This window comes from Salmo salar, chromosome ssa14, assembly GCF_905237065.1.
Source record: "Salmo salar chromosome ssa14, Ssal_v3.1, whole genome shotgun sequence".
Lineage (NCBI taxonomy): Eukaryota > Metazoa > Chordata > Actinopteri > Salmoniformes > Salmonidae > Salmo > Salmo salar.
Window position 1 is genome coordinate 71,024,846 of NC_059455.1, and position 24,313 is coordinate 71,049,158.

Consider the following 24,313-nt stretch of genomic DNA (forward strand, 5'->3'; position numbering starts at 1 on the left):
AGCTACCTCCCTGCAAGCCAGTTGGAGGTGGGTAAAAGCTCAGCCTCAGTGTATGCCTTATTGCAATGCATAGAACTCTCATAGAATTCCTCCAATATTTGGCCAAGATTGTCATGGTCAGTTACACAGAGGAGTATCAATGAAAGGATCAAAGGAAGGACACCACTGCAACAGGCTGCATCAGGCGTCTCCCTTCTCCTCCTCTGCTTCTGAGTGCGGAGCTGATGTCACCCCTGACATCCCAGCATTGTCGCCATAGACTCTTATAGCCAATAAGATAGAGAAGCATTCAGAGTCTCTGTCCTGAAGTTGCTTTATTGTACATTCCTTGGGCTGGGTGATGTTTAGGGAGGCGTATGCTTCTGGGTTCAAGGTTAGTGTTATGGAAACAAAGGCTAGTGGAGCTTAAAATGGATGATGAAATTACATCTAGTTGTTGACTTGGGCTTCCTTGTCCTCTGTCAGACCTCTCAGTCTGTAAGAAGTCATCCCAATACACATCATCCATGTTGTTGCTGTCGTGTCATCCTCCTGTCATTCAGGTTGCATAGCAAGGCATCATCTGCAACAACTAACAGCCCTCAAACATGTCATTCTCTGAGCCAAACTTTCTTTTCTATGTAGTTCCTATGGACTCTCACGCTGTTGTCTCAGGCTCTGTGCTTCTTTGTGCCTCTGTTTTTGGGAAGAGAATGGCTGTTTGATAACCAGTTTTACAGTGAGGAACATAAACAGATTCTCTATGAGGAATATCAACAAGAGAGGAGATGCTTGGAGGAGATAGAGGAGGTGACAGCTGTAATCTCCTGCCATGGGCTGCTGGGCACCTATAGGAAGACAGTGTGTGTGTGTGTGTGTGTGTGTGTGTGTGTGTGTGTGTGTGTGTGTGTGTGTGTGTGTGTGTGTGTGTGTGTGTGTGTGTGTGTGTGTGTGTGTGTGTGTAATTGATGTCTCTTATCCGAGCTATGTGAGGGGCACACACACACACACACACACACACACACACACACACACACACACACACACACACACACACACACACACACACACACACACACGCTGGCAGCTCCATCAGTAGAGGTACTCCAGACAGTATACACAGAGGAGCCTCTTCCTCGTAAAACACAGATTTATGAGAGAAATTTGCATCTCATTAACATACCACAGGCTCTCTTAAAACCTGGTTATTTATAATTAAATGACATCACATCAGAGGCTTTGCCTTGCATGGTGTTTCTAGAGGAGGGAAGTGTGTGTGAGTGTGTGCGTATGTGTGTGTATGTCTGTGTGTGTGTGTGTGTGTGTGTGTGTGTGTGTGTGTGTGTGTGTGTGTGTGTGTGTGTGTGTGTGTGTGTGTGTGTGTGTGTGTGTGTGTGTGTGTGTGTGTGTGTGTGTGTGTGTGTGTGTGTGTGTGTGTGTGTGTGTGTGTGCATGCATTGCATGATTCCAGTGGAGGAGGGAGAAGAAAGTTCTCAGTAGCTAGCAGAGTAGAGGAACAACACTAGAGAAGAGCAGGGTTTTGTTCAGATGAGGAAACCGGGGTGTCTATAAACCTCATATTGTTGTCTGTGCTGTAGTTTTACTTAGGGTTTGGCCCTTCAATTAACATATTGGCCTGTTTCTTTCTGGATGATATGGCCCATTGGGATCTATCTTGGCCTATATCACCTATTTACACCATACTGTAGTATGTATTACATGTAGTAGGTATTACATGTACAGTATACAATGTTGCACTCCTTTGTGGCATTAGAGGTCTAATCAATATTGTGGTTGTCAAACAATAAAAAAATGTAAAGTTAATCACAGGATTTGCTGAAATTGAGCTATAATTTAAGATTTATTTATACAAAAAGCATACAATAATATTGATGTCTTGATTTTGTCCAAAGTAACGGTTAGCATTGTTGTTTTTAGCTATATACACGGTATATTTATTTGGATGTTTACAGTGTATTTTGAATGCTTTCAGACAATGCGATTCATCACAATGTAAAAAATTTGTGCACTTAAATTGGAGTTAACTGATTAACTCTGACAGTCCTAATTAAATTCAATAATCCAGTCAAACAGATTAGCTGGATCAGTCTTGCTGATCCTGTGTGGATGATATAAACTGTGAGGAGTAACTGAGGTGACTTTATAATAGACCGAGTTACAACACTTTGTGACAACTTCAGGTGTAAAGAGGGCTTTATTAATATACTTCATTGATTTTTCTTCCACCAGGAGGAAGAGCTACGGAAGAGCGGAGAGGCCAAATATCAGCACCTGAACGAGGACCTCCATGTCCTCATAGAAGTGTTCGCTCCCCCTGCAGAGGCCTACAATAGGATGGGTCATGCACTGGAGGAGATCAAGAAGTTCCTCATACCGGTGCGTACTGACACCCACACACTCATTACTCTTACCCTGTTCTCTTACAACATATCAACAAAATACAACAGCTAGCTAGCTACTCTGCTTCTTTTGTCCAACATATGTCTAGACTATGTGCCTGTGTCCACACTGAACACCCAAATAGTACAGTTAAGCAATAAGGCCCGAGGAGGTGTGGTATAGGGCCAACATACCATGGCTAAGGGCTGTTCTTAATCACGACGCAACGCGGAGAGGCTGGATACTGCCCTTTTTGCTATTTTAAACGGATTACCAATGTAATTAGAGCAGTAAAAATGAATGTTTTGTCATACACATGGTATACTTAAGCAATAAGGCACGAGGGGGTGTGGTATATGGCCAATATACCGCGGCTAAGGGCTGTTCTTAGGCACGACGCAACGCAACCTTAGCCACAAACTCCAGAGGTGCCTTATTGCTATTATAAACTGGTTACCAACGTAATTAGCACAGTAAAAAAAAAAGTTTTGTCATACATGTGGTTGACGGCCTCATATACTTCGGCTTTCAGCCAATCTGCATTCAGGTCTCGAACCACCCAGTTTATAATTAAGGTTATACCATAGTAATAAGTGGCAGAAGTCTAGTCTGGTCCAGTCCAGTCACAACCAGTCAGCCGGCTGAAGCAGCTGAATCAGTAACAGACTCTGGGTTGTCTGATTGGATGCACGCCCCTGTGAGAGAAGGGAAGTCATGGGGATAGCTGACTAAGCTGAATAGCAGAGTAACATAGTCAGACAGGAAGCACTCAGCACAGCCTAACCCTCTCTGGAACTCCCATGCATCAGGCTTATTTACTCTTACTCCATGTATTATGGATGACTGATTTATCCCATGCTATTATGGAAGGATAGTAGGATCTCTCCATTCCATGCTATTATGGAAGGATAGTAGGATCTCTCCATTCCATGCTATTATGGAAGGATAGTAGGATCTCTCCATTCCATGCTATTATGGAAGGATAGTAGGATCTCTCCATTCCATGCTATTATGGAAGGATAGTAGGATCTCTCCATTCCATGCTATTATGGAAGGATAGTAGGATCTCTCCATTCCATGCTATTATGGAAGGATAGTAGGATCTCTCCATTCCATGCTATTATGGAAGGATAGTAGGATCTCTCCATTCCATGCTATTATGGAAGGATAGTAGGATCTCTACATCCCATGCTATTATGGAAGGATAGTAGGATCTCTACATCCCATGCTATTATGGAAGGATAGTAGGATCTCTACATCCCATGCTATTATGGAAGGATAGTAGGATCTCTACATCCCATGCTATTATGGAAGGATAGTAGGATCTCTCCATCCCATGCTTTTATGTGTAATATTTCCAGTCTCATTCTGAGCCATGATGATTTATTTCCGGTCATTAATTACATCTTTTAATTTCCCTCACAAATACACAGTGATGTGTTGATATGGAGGAGACAGAAGACAATCGTCTCCATGGCAGTATGATTAAACGCTGATTTCCATATTAATTGCTACGTTCCATTGAAGACGACTGTGTTCGACGATAAAGACACAAATGGTGTTCCTGGGTTTTATCAACAGGGGATCAGGAGTGTGTTGCTCTGCCTGAGGAGCAGCGGTCACGGCAACATCACACACACACACACACACACACACACACACACACACACACACACACACACACACACACACACACACACACACACACACACACACACACACACACACACACACACACACACACACCGGTTGGTCACAGCAGCACTGTAAAGTACATTAATTAGATATTCCTACAGGGCTGTAACCCTGGAGATAAAGGCGTAATTTAATACGCTGTAATTAAAAGGGTGTGTGTGGGTGTGTGTGCAGGATTACAATGATGAGATCCGACAGGCGCAGCTGCAGGAGCTAACGTACCTGAATGGTGGCTCAGAGGATGCCAAGGTGCCAACGGTGAGGGGCAAACTACCTACAGCACGGGGTAGAGGGACACCTGCCCCAGGACCCATCAGGTACCTACTGCCAACCTGGGTGTGTGGGTGTGTGTGTGTGTGTGTGTGCATTCATGCATGTGTGTTGGTGTATGTATTCACTTTTGTGTTTGGTGTGGGGTAGGGGTTTGTGTGATGTTGATGGACACATGAAGCAATATCCTGATTTTCATAGACAGATACATAGACCCCATTCCAGAGATGCTATTCCAAATGGGAGAGTATTCTTAGACTAGGACTCATTCCCACAGCCTGAAATTCCTGAAATTCAATTATTACCATAACTAAAATGAATGACAGAATTACAGACCGTATATAAGTGTCTGCGTTTTAGTACATTCAATTCAAAACTCTGCTTTGTAATACCAATGGGGGGAAAATACACTATCCGGCCCAAACGATACACAATACAAAGTTGAGAACTATTGAAATTCGAATACATTTTTGTATGTATCTGTCCTGCTGTACTCTCTTTAAGATGTAACTCCCCAGATAACTTAAAATAATACTCAAATTGTCATTGCCATTAGAATATTTCATAGTATGCATGTTGTGTGGCTCTTAGACTTTCAAATGAAATACAGAGTATGTTTGTTGCTTGTGTTTGTAAAAGCTTCCTCAATTAGATGAAGAGATGTTTGTATTGCTCTGAAAGGGAATATAATTGGATCGGTTTTAAATTAGACAGTAATTAGCATTTAGCATGCCTAATATGAGTGAGATAAGAAAAAAGTCCTGCAGGCAGCGAGATTTACAGTCAGATATATAAACCACATATTCACTAACAATAATGTGATTGTTTAATTCAGTATATGTCTGAATTGCATAGGTATCTTGGTGACAGTCTCTTGGTCCACTTAAGCCATAGGGCTGTGGTCAAAAACATTGCACTATATAGGGAATAGGGTGCCATTTGAGATGAAGCCTGCAATTGTCCCCTGTGGTAGGAGTCGAGGAGGTGTGCCCCCTCCCCACGCAGCCGTCCCCCGTGGAGCAGCACCGAGAGGGGCACCCCCCAGCCGGGTACCATCCGCCCGAGGGAGGGGCGTGCCTGCACCAAGAGCACGAGGGGCTCCCCCGTCCGCGGGGTACAGACCACCACCACCCGTAGCACAGGACACATATGGGGAATATGTGAGTATTTACACAATAAGAAGGACATGTGTTTTCATATATGTACGCTGGCACACGCACGGACGCACACACACACACACACACACACACACACACACACACACACACACACACACACACACACACACACACACACACACACACACACACACACACACACACACACACACACACACATTGTGTCTGTATACAGGTGTCCTCTTGGTAATATCAAAACAGAGGGGATTTCACTGGTAGCTGTTATGGTATGCTAGTTTACCTGTCCAGTCTGGAGGGAGCCCTGTTGAAATATGAACAGCTGGCAGAGACACTGTATATTAAACCCAGAGTCAGACCCCTTTGTACACATGCCAAGGAGGACTCCCTCCTTCCTTCTACCTCCCACCTTACTGTCACAGCAGGTCCTCAGGGACGCTGCACCAGCCCAGCATATTTAGCAGAGAGGGGTACGGTAGAATAGAAGGGGGAGGGGAGGAGCGGAGAATTGGGAGGAGAGGATGAGAGGAGGAGAGTAGGTTGCCTCTGTTGGATGAGTTTCCTGCCAGACCATAGCTAACCACACCTGACAGGTTTATATGGAGGTCTGCAGTTAGAATGGGTGGAGGTCTGCAGTTAGAATGGGTGGAGGTCTGCAGTTAGAATGGGTGGAGGTCTGCAGTTAGAATGGGTGGAGGTCATAGAGAACAAATGGTAGAGAGCCACAACTGGACCAGCTGCTTGACATCATTGTCACAGTGGTAAACTGGCTCCCCAGACACACGCACACACACACACGCACGCACACACACACGCACGCACACACACACACACACACACACACACACACACACACGCACACGCACACACACACACACACACACACACACACACACACACACACACACACACACACACACACACACACACACACACACACACACACACACACACACACCTGGGGATCTGGGAGGGAGAGCACCACAGACATCTGGCTGATGATCAGTTTCACCATATCGCTGTGAATTACAGACTGAATGAGCTCCACTACTCTCCATCGTCTGAGGGTTGGTACTACACACACCTACTGTTTTGTTGTTGTTGTCATTGAGCGATGCTAACAAATAGACTCTTGTAGTTTTCTATGAAATGACTGCTGAGGAGGAGATGTATTTCTTGCTCATACTTCCTGTCTCATTCTTCCAGGTTTCACCTTGTCTACAGACAGTCTGGCTCAGCCCAAGGGCTTGAAGCCATGTTTTGTTTATCCAGCATGTTTTAGAGAAGTTAACATTACAATATATCACCTACTGCAGGGGTCTCTAATTACATTCAGCCACGGGCCGATTTTTTTCTTGAGCGGATGGTTAGGGGGCCGGGAGATATTAATACATAATTTGTACACTGCAGACTGACCTCGAAGCCCAAGCAGATGTAGTATTTGACAGAATAATTTCAAACCTTGATTACATTATGATGCGCTCACATATACCTCTCTGTTTATTAGGGATGTTTATCTCTCCTTACCAGCACTATATCTAGATACATGTGCTCCCACACGATACAGGAATGATACTTTTAGTTTAAAACGATTTGGTACGATATGATTCAATGCACTAACAGTTGTTATCAGTTATTCATTCCATTCAAAATGACTATCTGATAGTGGTGGAGCTCAGGTGCTGGACCTGTCTGAGCTGACTTCTCTGAGCTGAGTGGCACTGTGTGTGTGTGTGTGTGTGTGTGTGTGTGTGTGTGTGTGTGTGTGTGTGTGTGTGTGTGTGTGTGTGTGTGTGTGTGTGTGTGTGTGTGTGTGTGTGTGTGTGCGTGTGTGTATGCGTGTGTGTGAGGTGAGGTGAGCCATAGGGTAGACTAAGCATCTTCCACTATCAGATTAGGGGGGGGCAATTTGTTTTTGTCCCCCCACTTTTTATTTGAAGTCCTCATCACCCACTGATTAACTTGTCATGTAGCAGATGAACAGGTATTGAGCTAGTTATATGTCAATATTTATCTTTAGAAATGAGCTATTACATTCAAAGCCAAGTGATATAACACAGCTTTGTATTTCAAAGCCGTCTCAAAAGCAAATGGTTTTGATTGTTTGGAATTTTAAGGACGAGAGCTGCTCTCTTCTCTCATTCTGACCGGTGCATCTGGCAAAAATGATTGTGGTTCTTTTTATGAAAGTACACCATTACCCTGTTAATGTAAAAATGACCAAATGCACTGACTGTTTAAAGCAGAACTACCAAAAATATTTTGCATGGTGAATCTGCCAATCGAAAGCCCCAATCAGCAGTTAAATGTGCAATCAGCAAGATGTGAGTTGTGTCCACTCAGGTAGCCTACACAGCTCTGCCGGTAAAACAGAATTTCCTACAGAGCATTTGGTAACAATGACCCAAAAGTTTGATAGGCTGAAGGAGAGGACGAATCGATTCAGTCAGGAAAGATTATAGGTATTTTCTGAATGAGCCATAAACAAAATATATGAGAAAAAAAACATTTGAATTGGTCTTCTTACCGATCCATGCTTAATTTGAATTGGTTTGGGGTCCCGCGGACCGATACCCTAATATCTTAAACATTTGAACCATTATATACCTACTATTTATGCATGGGAATACTTGGTAACAGATTTCCCAAATTAAAATCACTTAGAAAAAAGGAACAAATTAAATGTACAGTTGAAGTCAGTAGTTTACATGCACTTAGGTTGGAGTCATTAAAACTCGTTTTTCAACCACTCCACAAATTTCTTGTTATCAAACTATAGATTTGGCAAGTCGGTTAGGACATCTACTTCGTGCATGACACAAGTAATTTTTCCAACAATTGTTTACAGACAGATTATTTCACTTATAATTGTATCACAATTCCAGTGGGTCAGAAGTTTACATACACTAAGTTGATTGTGCCTTTAAACAGCTTGGACAATTCCATAAAATGATGTCAAGGCTTTAGAAGCTTCTGAGAGGCGAATTGACGTAATTTGAGTCAATTGGAGGTGTACCTGTGGATGTATTTCAAGGCCTACCTTCAAACTCAGTGCCTCTTTACTTAATATTTAAAATATATATATATTTCACCTTTATTTAACCAGGTAGGCAAGTTGAGAATAAGTTCTCATTTACAACTGCGACCTGGCCAAGATAAAGGAAAGCAGTGCGACACAAACAACAACAACAGAGTTACACATGGTATAAACAAACATGCAGTCAATAATTCAATGGAAAAGGTCTATATACAGTATGTGCAAATGAGGTAGGATAAGGGAGGTGAGGCAATAAATAGGCCATAGTGGCAAAATAATTACAATATAGCAATTAAACACTGGAGTGATAGATGTGCAGAAGATGAGTGTGCAAGTAGAGATAATGGGGTGCAAAGGAGCAAAATAAATACAATAAATAACAGTATGGGGGATGAGGTAGTTGGATGGGCTATTTACAGATGGGCTATATACAGGTGCAGTGATCTGTGAGCTGCTCTGACAGCTGGTGCTTATAGTTAGTGAGGGAGATATGAGTCTCCAGCTTCAGACATCATGGGAAAATCTAAAGAAATCAGCCAAGACTTCAGGAAAATAAATTGTAGACCTCCACAAGTCTGGTTCATCCTTGGGAGCAATTTCCAAACGCCTGAAGGTACCACCTTCATCTGTAAAAACAATAGTACGCAAGTATAAACAGCATGAGACCACGCAGCCATCATACCGCTCAGGAAGGAGATGCGTTCTGTCTCTTAGAGATGAACGTACTTTGGTGCGAAAAGTGCAAATCAATCCCAGAACAACAGCAAAGGACCTTGTGAAGATGCTGGAGGAAACAGGTACAAAATAATCTATATCCACAGTAAAACGAGTCCTATATCAACATAACCTGAAAGGCCGCTCAGCAAGGAAGAAGCCACTGCTCCAAAACCGCCATAAAAAAGCCAGACTACAGTTTGCAACTGCACATGGGGACAAAGATCATACTTTTTGGAGAAATGTCCTCTGGTCTGATGAAACAAAAATAGAACTGTTTGGCCATAATGACCATCATTATGTTTGGATGAAAAAGGGGGACGCTTGCAAACCGATGAACACCATCCCAAACGTGAAGCATGGGGGTGGCAGAATCATGTTGTGGAGTTGCTTTGCTACAGGAGGGGCTGGTGCACTTCACAAAATAGATGACGTCATGATGAAGGAAATTTATGTGGATATATTGAAGCAACATCTCAAGACATCAGTCAGGAAGTTAAAGCTTGGTCACAAATGGGTCTTCCAAATGGACAATGACCCCAAGCATACTTCCAAAATTGTGGCAAAATGGCTTAAGGACAACAAAGTCAAGGTATTGGAGTGGCCATCACAAAGCCCTGACCTCAATCCTATCGAAAATGTGTGGGCAGAACTGAAAAAGCGTGTGCGAGCAAGGAGGCCTACAAACCTGACTCAGTTACACCAGCTCTGTCAGGAGGAATGGGCCAAAAATTACCCAACTTATTATGGGAAGCTTGTGGAAGGCTACCCGAAACGTTTAACCCAAGTTAAACAATTTAAAGGCAATGCTACCAAATACTAATTGAGTGTATGTAAACTTCTGACCCACTGGAAATGTGATGAAAGAAATAAAAGCTGAAATAAATCATTCTCTCTACTATTATTCTGACATTTCACATTCTTAAAATAAAGTGGTGATCCTAACTGACCTAAGACAGGGTGTTTTTACTAGGATTAAATGTCAGGAATTGTGAAAAACTGAGTTTAAATGTATTTTGCTAAGGTGTATGTAAACTTCCGACTTCAACTGTATATTCTTTTTTGCTAAGAAAATAAAGGCAAACATTTTTTCCCCGTGGGTCACCTATTGGGGAACCCTGACGTACTGTATGGAGCATTCTGGAGTTACAACGTCTTTGTTTTGGTGATTAAATTACTTTCAGAATTCAGTGGCTTTACTATGCTGAATCATTACCTCTATCTTATATCAGTGATTTGATAAGAACAGTAAGTAGTGATATCAGATTATTGGGGAATCTCATTTTTATAAAACAAAATTATAAATGATATTATTTGCCTTGCAGTCTGAGGCTGATTACACAATACAGTAATTGCATCTAAATCTCATTCCATATATTTCATATGCCACACACATACACACGCACCCACACAAACACACTCGTGCACGCACACACGGACGCTCACAAGGCCATAAGGAACCTGTTCCCGACCTGCCTGTCAGCCCATTGGAGAGGAATTAGTAGTAATACGATTGTGATTATTCTGCCTGCTACCAATTTCTTACCATTCACCAGGAATCAGAAACACTTGTCATTTCAATTTGAACTGATAACGAGAAAGGTGTAGATGAAGAATGCGAGGAGACGGGCAGTGAAGGGTTTATGTGGTGTAAGGAAACGGTAGAGTGAAAGGATAGCACACAGTGTCGTGTAGGGAGAGACAGAGACAGAGAGTGGAGAGCTTTCTTGTTAAACCGTAGTGACAGCGAAGTCATTCCCAGGGTGATGCCTGGTGACGGAAATACTGCTACAAGCTCATATCTCATACCGTCTTCATGAGTTATCGTTTATTTCCTGTCCATAATCTATGGTGCAGGCCTCAGTCACATCACAGGCCTCGAACTCAAACACATGAGTTCCATCTGAGAGCAGATAGTGTCTGCATTCCTATGGGTCCACAAAATGGTGCACTACATATGGGATAGGGGCTATTTGGGACATTAGTAGTGTCTCATGTTAAACAGAAGAACACATTCAGAGCCTTCAGGAAGTATTCACACCCCTTGACTTTTTCCACATTGTGTTGTGTTACAGCCTGAATTGAAAATTTATTAAATTGAGATTGTGTGTCACTCATCTACACACAATACCCCACAATGTCAAAGTGGAGTTATATTTTTAGAAATGTTTACAAATAAATAAATAAAAATGTATTCGAGTCAATCAGTATTCAACCCCTTTGTTATTGCAAGCTTAAATAAGTTCAGGAGTAAAAATGTGCTTATCAAGTCACATAATAAGTTGCATGGACTCACACTGTGTGCAAAAATATTGTTTAACATGATTTTAAAATAACTACACTATCTCTGTACCTCACACATACAATTATCTGTAAGGTTCCTCAGTCGAGCAGTGAATTTCAAGCACAGATTCAACCACAAAGACAGTAGCGGTGAGTGGGTAAAATCACTGGGGAAGCCAAGACAGGAACAAAAAGTAATTTTACAACCTATGTGTTTTTATAATTGCGTTGTTTGCTCTATAACCTGTTAGTTCATATGCCATGCCACCGTGATATATAGGTCTAAGGTCAAGACAATAAGAAGACTAAATTCAACCACCCCTTTGTTTCTTCACAAAACTGGAGAGCAACATCTGTCCGGTGGAATCCACAAAGCATATTGCATGTAAAAAACAGTTACATGACCTACAGCATGATCAAGCAAGTTAATGTTTCCAACCTTTTCGAACTACTAAACAACTACTGATTTAGAACACCTGAGCGTTATCGCAAGTGGCGAAGAAAACCGGAGCTGCTTCCACTATTCCAGCACCATTTCAACATTTCGTCATCAAATCACCTATGCTTAGTCTAATACAGTGACAACTAACAGATTCCAAAAACAATTTAGTTAAATCAAAATAAGCTAAATATTATGTGGCTGTCCATGGTACTGATTTATGTTTATGAGTGTGTGTGTGTTTGTGTGTGTGTGTGTGTGTGTGTGTGTGTGTGTGTGTGTGTGTGTGTGTGTGTGTGTGTGTGTGTGTGTGTGTGTGTGTGTGTGTGCGTGTGCATGCGTGTGTTGCGCAATGCAAGTGGGTTAGTTTTGTAAATAAGTAGAAAAAACATGTTGAAATTCCAATGCCATCCTCCCCTCTTTCATGTTGCCCTAACGGTCTACACACACACACACTGTGCCATACAGTACACACTTTTAGTTTTAGTTGTCCTAGCTATACCTGGCTATAATCCTTGCTCACTAGCCTAACTTCCTTTCATTGGCAATGATGAGCCAGTTATTTAACTGTAACACTTTCGTTAGAGAAGTAGTGGAGTCAGGCGCAGGACACAACTTCAATAAACTTCTCCCACAGAAAAAGAACATGGTTGGGAGAAACACCTCCAACAACCACAAAACAGGAAACAATCACGGACAAGACAAACAGGAAAGGCAGAGGGTTAAATAATGAACATAATCAGGGAATCATAAACAGGTGTGTATAACAAAGACAAAACCAAACGAACAGGGAAACATAGATCGGTGGTAACTAGCAAGCTGGAGACGTCGTCCGCCGAATGCCGCCCGAACAAGGAGAGGGGCCGACTTCGGCGGAAGTCGTGAAATAACATTAGCCTACTACATCTAGCTACATATTGAACTTACATCCTCTCAGGTCAGGGGCACAATGTATGAATTTATGATTGGATCAGAATCACCGTTATAATCATTGGCCAGTATGAAGAATTAAGTAAAACCAAAAGTCCCAATCCCTATCTCCATCCATGGCTAATTCTAGCTAGCCACCGGAAGAGAACAACACAACAAGATGCAACAATTCAAGTTTTTCTGTCAATAATGTTTGGCTATTGGTGTGAAGCCAAATCGAAAATGGCTTCCCTTGACACTTTTTTTGGGGTGCGCCAGGACCATTCACAGTTGAGCTCACTCAGTTTAGGTCATCGCTGATTGGCTATTACCTTTTTATCAAGGGAGGCCAAATGCTCGCTGGTATCCCCTGCATTCATTGCTATGGTTGTAAATAATATCATACAGAATCAGATAGATGGGCTTAACATACAGAGACAGAAGGACACTGTTTTGCTCACTCGGATGCTGACTCCGTCTCTGGTGAGATACATTCAGCCTCTTGCGAATTGAAGTAACATTTTGAAACACAGAGAGACGCACAGAGAGACGAAAGATAAATTATATTTTTTATAGGATTTTTTGGGGAGAAGCCTGGCTTCCCTTGGCATCCATGAATACACTCCACTGCACAAAAACCAGGGAGGTTTTCCAATGGTTCGCAAAGAAGGGCACGTATTAAAAACAGCAGACATTGAATATCTGTCCCATCCTAGTCAACAGCCAGTGGAATCGCGTGGCGCGAAATACAAATACCTCATAAATGCTATAACTTCAATTTCTCAAACATATGACTATTTTACACCATTTTAAAGACCAGACTCTCGTTAATCTAACCACATTGTCCGATTTCAAAAAGGCTTTACAGCGAAAGCAAAACATTAGATTATGTCAGGAGAGTACCCTGCCAAAAATAATCACGCAGCCATTTTCAAAGCAAGCGTATATGTAACAAAAAACAAAACCACAGCTAAATGCAGCACTAACCTTTGATGATCTTCATCAGATGACACTCCTAGGACATTATGTTATACAATACATGCATGTTTTGTTCAATCAAGTTCATATTTATATCAAAAACCAGCTTTTTACATTAGCATGTGATGTTCAGAACTAGCATACACACCGAAAACTTCTGGTGAATTTACTAAATTACTCACGATAAACGTTCACAAAATACATAACAATTATTTTAAGAATTATAGATACAGAACTCCTTTATGCAATCGCGGTGTCAGATTTTAAAATAGCTTTTCGGCAAAAGCACATTTTGCAATATTCTGAGTACATAGCTCGGCCATCACGGCTAGCTATTTTGACACCCACCAAATTTGGGACTCACTAAACTCTGAATTACTCTTAGAAAAATTGGATTACCTTTGCTGTTCTTCATCAGAATGCACTCCCAGGACTTCTACTTCAACAACAAATGTTGTTTTGGTTCCAAATAATCCATAGTTATATTCAAATAGCTCTGTTTTGTTCGTGCGTTCAGGTCACTATCCGAAGGGTGACGCGCGAGCGCATTTCGTGACAAAAAATGTCCAAATACTCCATTACCGTACTTAGAAGCATGTCAAACGCTGTTTAAAATCATTTTTTATGCTATTTTTCTCGTAAAATAGCGATAATATTACAACCGGGCAACGTTGTATTCCTTCAAAGGCTGAAAGAAAAAAAAATAGAATTCTCGTGAAGGCGCATCTCAGTCTCACTGTCCCCAGGCTGACCACTCACAAACAGAGCTGTTGTACTTTGCCCAGATACAGCAGACACCCCATTCCACTTTCTGGCGGCTTTAGAGAGCCAATGGGAGCCTTAGAAAGTGTGACGTTACAGCACAGATGCTGTATTTTCGATAGAGATGCAACAGAAGGACAACAAATTGTCAGACAGGGTACTTCCTGTATGGAATCTTCTCAGGTTTTGGCCTGCCATATGAGTTATGTTATACTCACAGACACCATTCAAACAGTTTTAGAAACTTTAGAGTGTTTTCTATCCAAATCTACTAATTATATGCATATTCTCGTTTCTGGGCAAGAGTAGTAACCAGTTTAAATCGGGTACGTTTTTTTATCCGGCCGTGCAAATACTGCCCCCTAGCCCCAACAGGTTTTAAGCATCAAATTGTATTAGTCACATGCTTCGGTAAACAGCAGGTGTAGACTAGCAGGGAAACGTTTACTTACTTTCCAACAATGAAAAAGAATTAAAGAGAAATAGTAGAAAGAAAAAAATATATAATAATAAAAGAAGGAATAAATACACAACTAGTAACGGTAACTTAGCTATATAGACAAGGTACCAGTTCCAAGTCGATGTGCAGGGGTACGAGGTAGTTGACGTAGATATGTACATATAGGTTATGATAAAGTCACTAGGCAACGGGGTAGATAATTAACAGTAACAGCATGTGATGTGTCAAAAGAGATGACAAAAATGTCAATGTGGATATTCCGGGTAGCTACAGTATTGGTTAACTATTTAACTAACTATTTAACAGTCTTATGGCTTGGGGATAGAAGCTGTTCAAGGTCCTGTTGGTTCCAGACTTGGTTCATTGTTACCGCTTGCCGTGAGGTATCAGAGAGAACAGTCTATGACTTGGGTGACTGGAGGCTTTGACATTTTTTGGGGCCTTCCTCTGATTGGTTTAGAGTTCCTGGATGGCAGGGAGCTCGGTCCTAGTGATGTACTGGGCCGTATGCACTACCCTCTGTAGCACCTTGCTGTCGGATGTCAAACAGTTACCATACCAAGCAGTGATCAGCCAGTCAAGATGCTCTCAATGGTGACGCTGTCTGAGGGCCCAAGCCAAATCTTTTCAGGTTACTGAGCGGGAAGAGGTGTTGTTGTGCCATCGAGGAACTTGAAGCTCTCGACCTGTTCCACAATATACCCAGTCACTATAAAGATACAGGCGTCTTACCTAACTCAGTTGCCGGAGACGAAGGAAACTGCTCAGGGATTTTACCATGAGGCCAATGGTAACTTTAAAATAGATACAGAGTTTAATTGCTTTCATAAGAGATAATTTATGTTAGTATTACTCCACAATACTAACATAAATGACAGAGTAAAAAGAAGGAAGCCTTTACAGAATGAAAATATTCCAAAACATGCATCCTGTTTGCAACAAGGCGCTAAAGTAACACTTAGAAATTAACTTTCTGTCCTGAATACAAAGCGTTATGGTTGGGGCAAATCCAACACAACACATCACTGTGTACCACTCTTCATCTTTTCAAGCATGGTGGTGGCCGCATCATGTATGGGTATGCTTGTCATCGGCAAGGACTAGAGAGTTTTTTAGGATAAGAATCCTAGAGGAAAACATGGTTCAATCTTCTTTCCAACAGACACTAGGAGACAAGTTCACCTTTCAGCAGGACAATTACCTAAAACACAAGGCCAAATATACACTGGAGTTGCTTACCAAGATGACATTGAATGTTCCTGAGTGGCCTAGTTACAGTTTTGACTTAAAAAATTTGCTTAATTTGAGCCGAATCCTGCCGGCATCACTCCGTTTTGGACTGTTTCGTTCCAGAACCTATTTGGCCGGATCCGGTGCCTCTCAGTGGCATGAAAAATAATTGTCACTATTTGCAATGTAAAAATTTGAATAAAAAGTTAATCTGCGTTAATTCTCCAGCCCCTCCCCCCCGTATCTCTCACATAACTAAAATTAGATTTGCTTTCAATGATCTCTCCCCTTCTCTCTGCTCTGACAGACATGAGCCTGCAACTCTCATCTCTCCAGCACTGCACTTTATCATTTATTATTAGAGGCACGCAAAGGGTTCTGGAGGAGCTGCGGCGTGCCTGATGAATCGAAATAAATTTGCCAAAGTTATAGAGTTACTGCTATCTGTTCAGAAAGAAATGACATCATTCAGAATAACCTATGACACCATGAGAAAGGCTCAAATTTAGTCACAGAGTATAAATAGCTTCTTTTAGACTAGCTGTGGAGTGTAGCTCAATAACAAGGCATAGCCTACAGTCTGGAACGCGTGGCAAATATGTCAGTAAACAAACACCATCCAAACAAAACGTGCCTTTCGCAATATTTCAATTAGTTTATAATCTCGGGAAAACACATGATGGAAAGCAAATGGCTCCTGCTGAAAATAGAAGACTCTAATCTGTCAGCTGTAAGCTACCAAAATATTTGATCAACTTCTCTTCTAAATATTGTTTTACAAAGTAAAACAAGAGACAGAGCGAGATAGGGAGGCTTTTGGCACGACCACATATTCCATCACCAGCAAGTGAGCTGCGCATCATTGGGTGAGTCAGTGAAACTGAAAAGCATTTTTAGGACTATAATTTACTCCTCATATTGTGCCATAAAATATGTCTCCACACACCTACGCATAGGCTATTGATGGATTCAAGACAAGGTCGTTTTCATTGAACTCAGATTCTCAATCTGTCTGTGTCAAAGTAGCCTGTCATTTCAATCATTTGTGAGGTACTATGGTGCTTTCAAGACAACTGGGAACTTGGACAAAAATAGAGGTTGAATCATGACATCAGTGATCTTCAGGTCAGAAGAAATCCCCCTTCTGTCTTGGGACTGCAAGGCCTGGCACACTTCATAATCATTTTGGTAGCTCATGTTGACCAGTAGTGTGTGCCACATAAAGTATTTGACTCTAGCCACGAAATTTAGGAAATTAGAAGGGGGTGGGGTTTGGCAAGGCTATTTTCTTGCCTGCCGAAATTCTCCACCCCCCCTCTATCTTGGGACTGCAAGGCCTGGCACACTTCATAATCATTTTGGTTGCTCATGTTGACCAGTAGTGTGTGCCACAGAAAGAAAAATTAGAGTATAAAGAAACATAAACATTTATTTTAGAAAAATGCTCTAATGTTTAAGAAAATAAAAATAATATGCAAATATTATCACACAATAACACAAAAACATCACAGATGTCAAGTAGTCTATACATCTTTACATGTATTTTTCTGAGCAAACGGAACAGGGAACAAGGGAATAGTATAGGTTTCTTGTAACAACATTTTGAAATGCATGTGTTTTAGTGGCCATCTAGTCAGATGTTGGATCAAAGATCACCTTGAAAGATCCATATAAATGTTTTTTTTTTATCTACAATTATATTGAATTAGAAATTGAACATATCAGTGTTTTGGAGGAGAGTGACTGCTATTTCTTCTCTCATGATGTTAACATATTTGTCCGTATTTGAAAAGACAATCGACTCCTCCTTCAGAACACATTCAGCAAACTGGGGAAAAAAATGTGATGGGCATTTCGGTTTTCCCCAACAACATTATGTTACACATTATAATTCGCAAGTATACAACGACACAGCTATAATATAATTTGACAGTTCTGTTTTGCCTTTCAGTCAGTATAGTTTCAGTAGGTTAATTATGCATTACTTATACTCTCATACATACTTTCAAGGCAAAGACCCCACAAGAAGTAACATCTTGTTGGCATGGGTGAGGAAGGTACCACACGCCCATCTGGAGATATTACACCCCTTCTCTCTCAGGAATGATCTGAACATATATGTTAATAAAAGTACAGCCTTTTGAAACACTTTATTGATTACAAATAGAGATTAGTAACAGTATAGCATTTCAAAGACTTTATTATTTCATTGTCATTTTTTTTTTTTAAGACAACAGGCCTTGCAGTCCCAAGATAGAAGAGGGGGAGAATTTCAGCAGGCTTGAAAATAGCCTTGCCTGAAATCCTCCCCCCCCTTTAAAATTTACCTTTGTGGCTATAGTCAAATCATTTCTGTGGCACACACTACTGGTCAACATGAGCTACCAAAATTATTCAGAAGTCTGCCAGGCCTTGCAGTCCCAAGATAGAAGGGGGGGGGGGGGGAGGGTTTGGGTAGGCAAGCAATAAACATTTCAGAACAACTACTAGTCGAATAAGACATGGGAGAGATGACGGATTTTGCCAAAGAGATTTATTTATAGACTAATACACTTGAAACAAATAGCCAAACCGAAAACTGCAGACATTACTAGTGCCTCCACGCCATCAAACCGACATGAAAAATAAAATGAAACGCAGCCTAGCATGAACAGAAATCTCAACTAGCAAGCAAGTCGCAGCAATGAAGAATTGAGTGCATGCAAGTTCAAGCATGTCTCAGCGATGAAGAATTGAGTGAGTACGAGTTCATGCGATGGGGGGTGGATAATTCTGTCAGGGGTGTGGCGGATGAATCAGAATTAGTTGGGTAACATAGATAATTAAGATGTTTTATTTGCATAATATGCTTATGTGAGATACTTGTCATATGTGAATGTATCTGTTAAACCATGTGAAGGGATGGCGTGATTAATGGGGAACCAATTACTTGTCTCCACAATGTCTGTGCGCAAGTCACTGCCTCCTTTGGCATTGGGGGAAGGTGTATGGCAGTGTCTGGACCATTGTATGTCCCCTCTGATGTTGCACTTATCTTGAGATAGTGTATGACCTAGAGGATCACTCCCCTCAGTGAGCTTGTCCAGGAGTGGAGTCAAGAGGGGGTTTACTTGAGATGGGAGTATCTAGAGTTGTCAATTGATTTATGCCATTGGATGAGCTAATGGTTCTGTTCTATACCGTACCAGGGAGAGACGGTTCCAGTTTGGAGTAGGAGGACCAGACACTGGTCTATACAATGAAAACTGTTGACACAGCAGTTGCTGTCTGCTATGTTTTATAGATATCTTTCATACAAAACTTAACCTTGTGACCCATTCTATGTATCTGTGGTTCGTCATGTATGTTGAGAGGGGTGTATCTTGGCTATAAAAGATCTTTGTACTTTTGTGTTGACACTTTTCAATGGTTCATTAGAGATAGCGCATCATTAAAAGTCAAAGTGCTTTTGCAAAAGCTCTTAATTATTAAAGATGTACAGTGGGGGAAAAAAGTATTTGATCCCCTGCTGATTTTGTACGTTTGCCTACTGATAAAGAAAGGATCAGTCTATAATTTTAATGGTAGGTTTATTTGAACAGTGAGAGACAGAATAACAACAAAAAAATCCAGAAAAACGCATGTCAAAAATGTTATAAATTGATTTGCATTTTAATGAGGAAAAGAAGTATTTGACCCCCTCTCAATCAGAAAGATTTCTGGCTCCCAGGTGTCTTTTATACAGGTAACGAGCTGAGATTAGCAGCACACTCTTAAAGGGAGTGCTCCTAACTGCAGCTTGTTACCTGTAAAAAAGACACCTGTCCACAGAAGCAATCAATCAATCAGATTCCAAACTCTCCACCATGGCCAAGACCAAAGAGCTCTCCAAGGATGTCAGGGACAAGATTGTAGACCTACACAAGGCTGGAATGGGCTACAAGACCATCGCTAAGCAGCTTGGTGAGAAGGTGACAACATTTGGTGCGATTATTCGCAAATGGAAGAAACACAAAAGAATTGTCAATATCCCTCGGCCTGGGGCTCCATGCAAGATCTCACCTCGTGGAGTTGCAATGATCATGAGAACGGTGAGGAATCAGCCCAGAACTACACGGGAGGATCTTGTCAATGATCTCAAGGCAGCTGGGACCATAGCCACCAAGAAAACAATTGGTAACACACTACGCCGTGAAGGACTGAAATCCTGCAGCGCCCGCAAGGTCCCCCTGCTCAAGAATACATATACATGCCCGTCTGAAGTTTGCCAATGAACATCTGAATGATTCAGAGGACAACTGGGTGAAAGTGTTGTGGTCAGATGAGACCAAAATGGAGCTCTTTGGCATCAACTCAACTCGCCGTGTTTGGAGGAGGAGGAATGCTGCCTATGACCCCAAGAACACCATCTCCACCGTCAAACATGGAGGTGTAAACATTATGCTTTGGGGGTGGACAACTTCACCGCATCATTTGACGGGTCCATGTACTGTCAAATCTTGTGTGAGAATCTCCTTCCCTCAGCCAGGGCATTGAAAATGGGTCGTGGATGGGTATTCCAGCATGACAATGACCCAAAACACACGGCCAAGGCAACAAAGGAGTGGCTCAAGAAGAAGCACATTAAGGTCCTGGAGTGGCCTAGCCAGTCTCGAGACCTTAATCCCATAGAAAATCTGTGGAGGGAGCTGAAGGTTCGAGTTGCCAAACGTCAGCCTCGAAACCGTAATGACTTGGAGAAGATCTGCAAAGAGGAGTGGGACAAAATCCCTCCTGAGATGTGTGCAAACCTGGTGGCCAACTACAAGAAATGTCTGACCTCTGTGATTGCCAACAAGGGTTTTGTCACCAAGTACTAAGTCATGTCTTGCAGAGGGTTCAAATACTTATTTCCCTCATTAAAATGCAAATCATTTTATAACATTTTTGACATGCGTTTTTCTGGATTTTTGTTGTTGTTATTCTGTCTCTCACTGTTCAAATAAACCTACCATTAAAATTATAGACTGATCATTTCTTTGTAAGTGGGCAAACGTACAAAATCAGCAGGGGATCAAATACTTTTTCCCCCCACTGTAGTTTAAGTATAACTCTGACTGGTGTGTGAAGTTTGTAACTCTCCTCATTTGGTAATGCGGAAATTAGCCACCACAGGGGGGAGCTTTTCGGCACAACACCAGTACCTTAGAGCTCCCCAGGTCACCTTCTCGCGTTCACTTTTTCCTCCGGCACCTCCCGATTTACAAATTAAGCACTGCTTAAATTGGCTTGAAAATATATGGCAAGACTTGAAAATGGCTATTTAGCAATGACCAATAACCAACTTAACAGACCTTGAAGATTGTTTTGTAAGAATAATGGACAAATATTGTACAATCCATGTTTGCAAAGCTCTTAGAGACACCCTGGAAGACTCAGCTGTAATTACTGCCAAAGGTAATACTAACTTGCATTGACTTAGGGGGTTGAATACTTATCTAATCAGATACATATTTCTTTAAAAGTAATACACATTTTCTTCCACTTTGACATTACATAGTATTTTGTGAAGATCGTTGACAAAAAAAAGACAATTAAATCTATTTTAGTCACACTTTGTAACACAACAAAATGTGGAAAAAGTCAAGGGGTGTGAATACTTTCTGAAGGCACAGTACAACTCACAGCATGGCTAAAAAACACATCTGGTAAAATTCATCCCAGATTTAAGAACAACATTATCCCTTTGGGTGATGAAGAGCAGAGCAGTGTGTGTGTGTGTGTGTGTGTGTGTGTGTGTGTGTGTGTGTGTGTGTGTGTGTGTGCGCGTGCGTGCGTGTTAGAAGCTAGGCTGAGCTTCACCCTTCCTGCTGACACTGTAAAGAGAAGACAGGTGTTAAATTGTAGCTGACAACAGTCTAATGCTCCTGAATGTGGTATAATGTGTATATCTACAAATTACATACAAAACAAACATACAGTGCATTCGGAAAGTATTCGAACCCCTTCACTTTTTCCACATTTTGTTACATTACACCCTTATTCTAAAAGGGATTAAATATTTTATTTTCCTCATCAATCTACACATAATACCCCATAATGACAAAGTGAAAAAAGATTTTTAGTAATTTTAGCAAATGTATAAAACGTATAGAAACAGAAATACCTCATTTACATAAGTATTCAGACCCTTTGCTATGAGACTCGAAATTGAGCTCAGTTGCGTCCTGTTTCCATTGATCATCCTTGAGATGTTTCTACAACTTGATTGGAGTCCACCTGTGGTAAATTCTATTGATTGGAAATGATTTGGAAGGGCACACACCTGTCTATATAAGGTCCCACAGTTGACAATGCATGTCAGAGCAAAAACCAAGCTGTGAAGTCGAAGGAATTGTCGATAAAGCTCCGAGACAGGATTGTGTCGAGGCACAGATCTGGGGAAGGGTACCAAAAAATGGCAGCAGCATTGAAGGTCCACAAGAACACAGTGGCCACCATCATTCTTAAATGGAAGAAGTTTGGAACCACCAAGAGTCATCCTAGAGCTGGCCGCCTGGCCAAACTGAGCAATCTGGAGAGAAGGGCCTTGGTCAGGGAGGTGACCAAGAACCCAATGGTCACTCTAACAGAGCTCCAGAGTTCCTCTGTGGAGATGGAAGAACCATCCAGAAGGACAACCATCTCTGCAGCGCTCCACCAATCAGGCCTTTATGCTAGAGTGGCCAGACGGAAGCAACTCCTCAGTAAATGGTGTAACGGTCGTCGTATGGGGTAGACCAAGGCGCAGCGGGTTGAGTGCTCATATTTACTTTTATTGAGACACTTAATAACAAAACAAGAAAACAAACGAACGACAAACAGTCTTGCAGGCTAAACACAGCAGTGCAAAAACAACTTCCCACAAACAACAAGTGAAAAAAGGGCTACCTAAGTATGACTCCCAATCAGCAACAATGATGTACAGCTGTTCCTGATTGAGAGCCATACCAGGCCAACAAAGAAATACACAACCTAGAAAATCATAGAAATACAAAACCAGAACAATACCCCAAAACCCCTACAACACAAAACAAACACACCCCTCTTACATAATAACATACCCAATAAACCCCGAAACACTCTAAACAAACGCCCCCTGCCACATCCTGACCAAACTATAATAACAAGTAACCCCTTTACTGGTCAGGACGTGACAAATGGCACATAACAGCCCGCTTAGAGTTTGCCAAAAGGCACCTAAAGACTCTCAGACCATGAGAAACAAGATTCTCTGGTCTGATGAAACCAAGATTGAACTCTTTGGCTTGAATGTCAAGCGTCACGTCTGGAGGAAACCTGGCACCGTCCCTACGGTGAAGCATGGTGGTGGCAGCATCATGCTGTGGGGATTTTGTTCTGCGGCAGGGACTGAGAGAGTAGTCAGGATCGAGAGAAAGATGTACGGAGCAAAGTCCAAAGAGATCCTTGATGAAAACCTGCTCCAGAGTGCTCAGGACTTTTGGGGCAAAGGTTCACCTTCCAACAGGACAACGACCCTAAGCACACTGCCAAAACAACACAGGAGTGGCTTCGGGACAAGTCTCTGAATGTCCTTGAGTGACCCAGCCAGAGCCCGGACTTAAAACCAATCGAAAATTTCTAAAGAGACCTGAAAATAGCTGTGTAGCGACTCTCCCCATCCAACCTGACCCCATCCAAGCTTGAGAGGATCTGCAGAGAAGAATGGGAGAAACTCCCCAAATACAGTGTGCCAAGCTTCTAGTGTCATACCCAAGAAGACTCAAGGCTGTAATTGCTGCTAAAGGTGCTTCAACAAAGTACTGAGTATTTTTAATACATTTGAAAAATAATGTAAAGATCTGCTTTTGCTTTGTCATTCTAGGGTATTGGGCACACTTCCTTACACGGTACACCAAAAACAGATTTCAAATGTAGACATTTCTGCTATGAAACAGATGGCTGTGATATAATGACCATGAGAAAAACTTGTTCATACAGATGTAGGATCTTAATTTGAGCCAGTTTGCTACAGCAGGAAAATAATCCTGCAGCAACAATAC

The 24,313-nt window shown here is 41.7% G+C and overlaps 1 protein-coding gene across 3 annotated transcripts in view; it reads left to right on the forward strand.

Annotated features, from left to right (window-relative positions):
• LOC106570219 (KH domain-containing, RNA-binding, signal transduction-associated protein 3) overlaps positions 1–24,313 on the forward strand; it is a 156,547-nt gene that overhangs the window by 94,547 nt on the left and 37,687 nt on the right. For all 3 annotated transcript variants that reach the window (XR_001320628.2, XM_014142306.2, XM_014142307.2), the window contains exons 4-6: positions 2,230–2,376; positions 4,249–4,391; positions 5,318–5,504. Coding sequence is in view for 2 of the 3 variants with exons in the window: in XM_014142306.2 (XP_013997781.1) it covers positions 2,230–2,376; positions 4,249–4,391; positions 5,318–5,504 (477 nt within the window). In the remaining variant the exon portion in view is untranslated. The remainder of the gene's footprint in view (positions 1–2,229; positions 2,377–4,248; positions 4,392–5,317; positions 5,505–24,313) is intronic.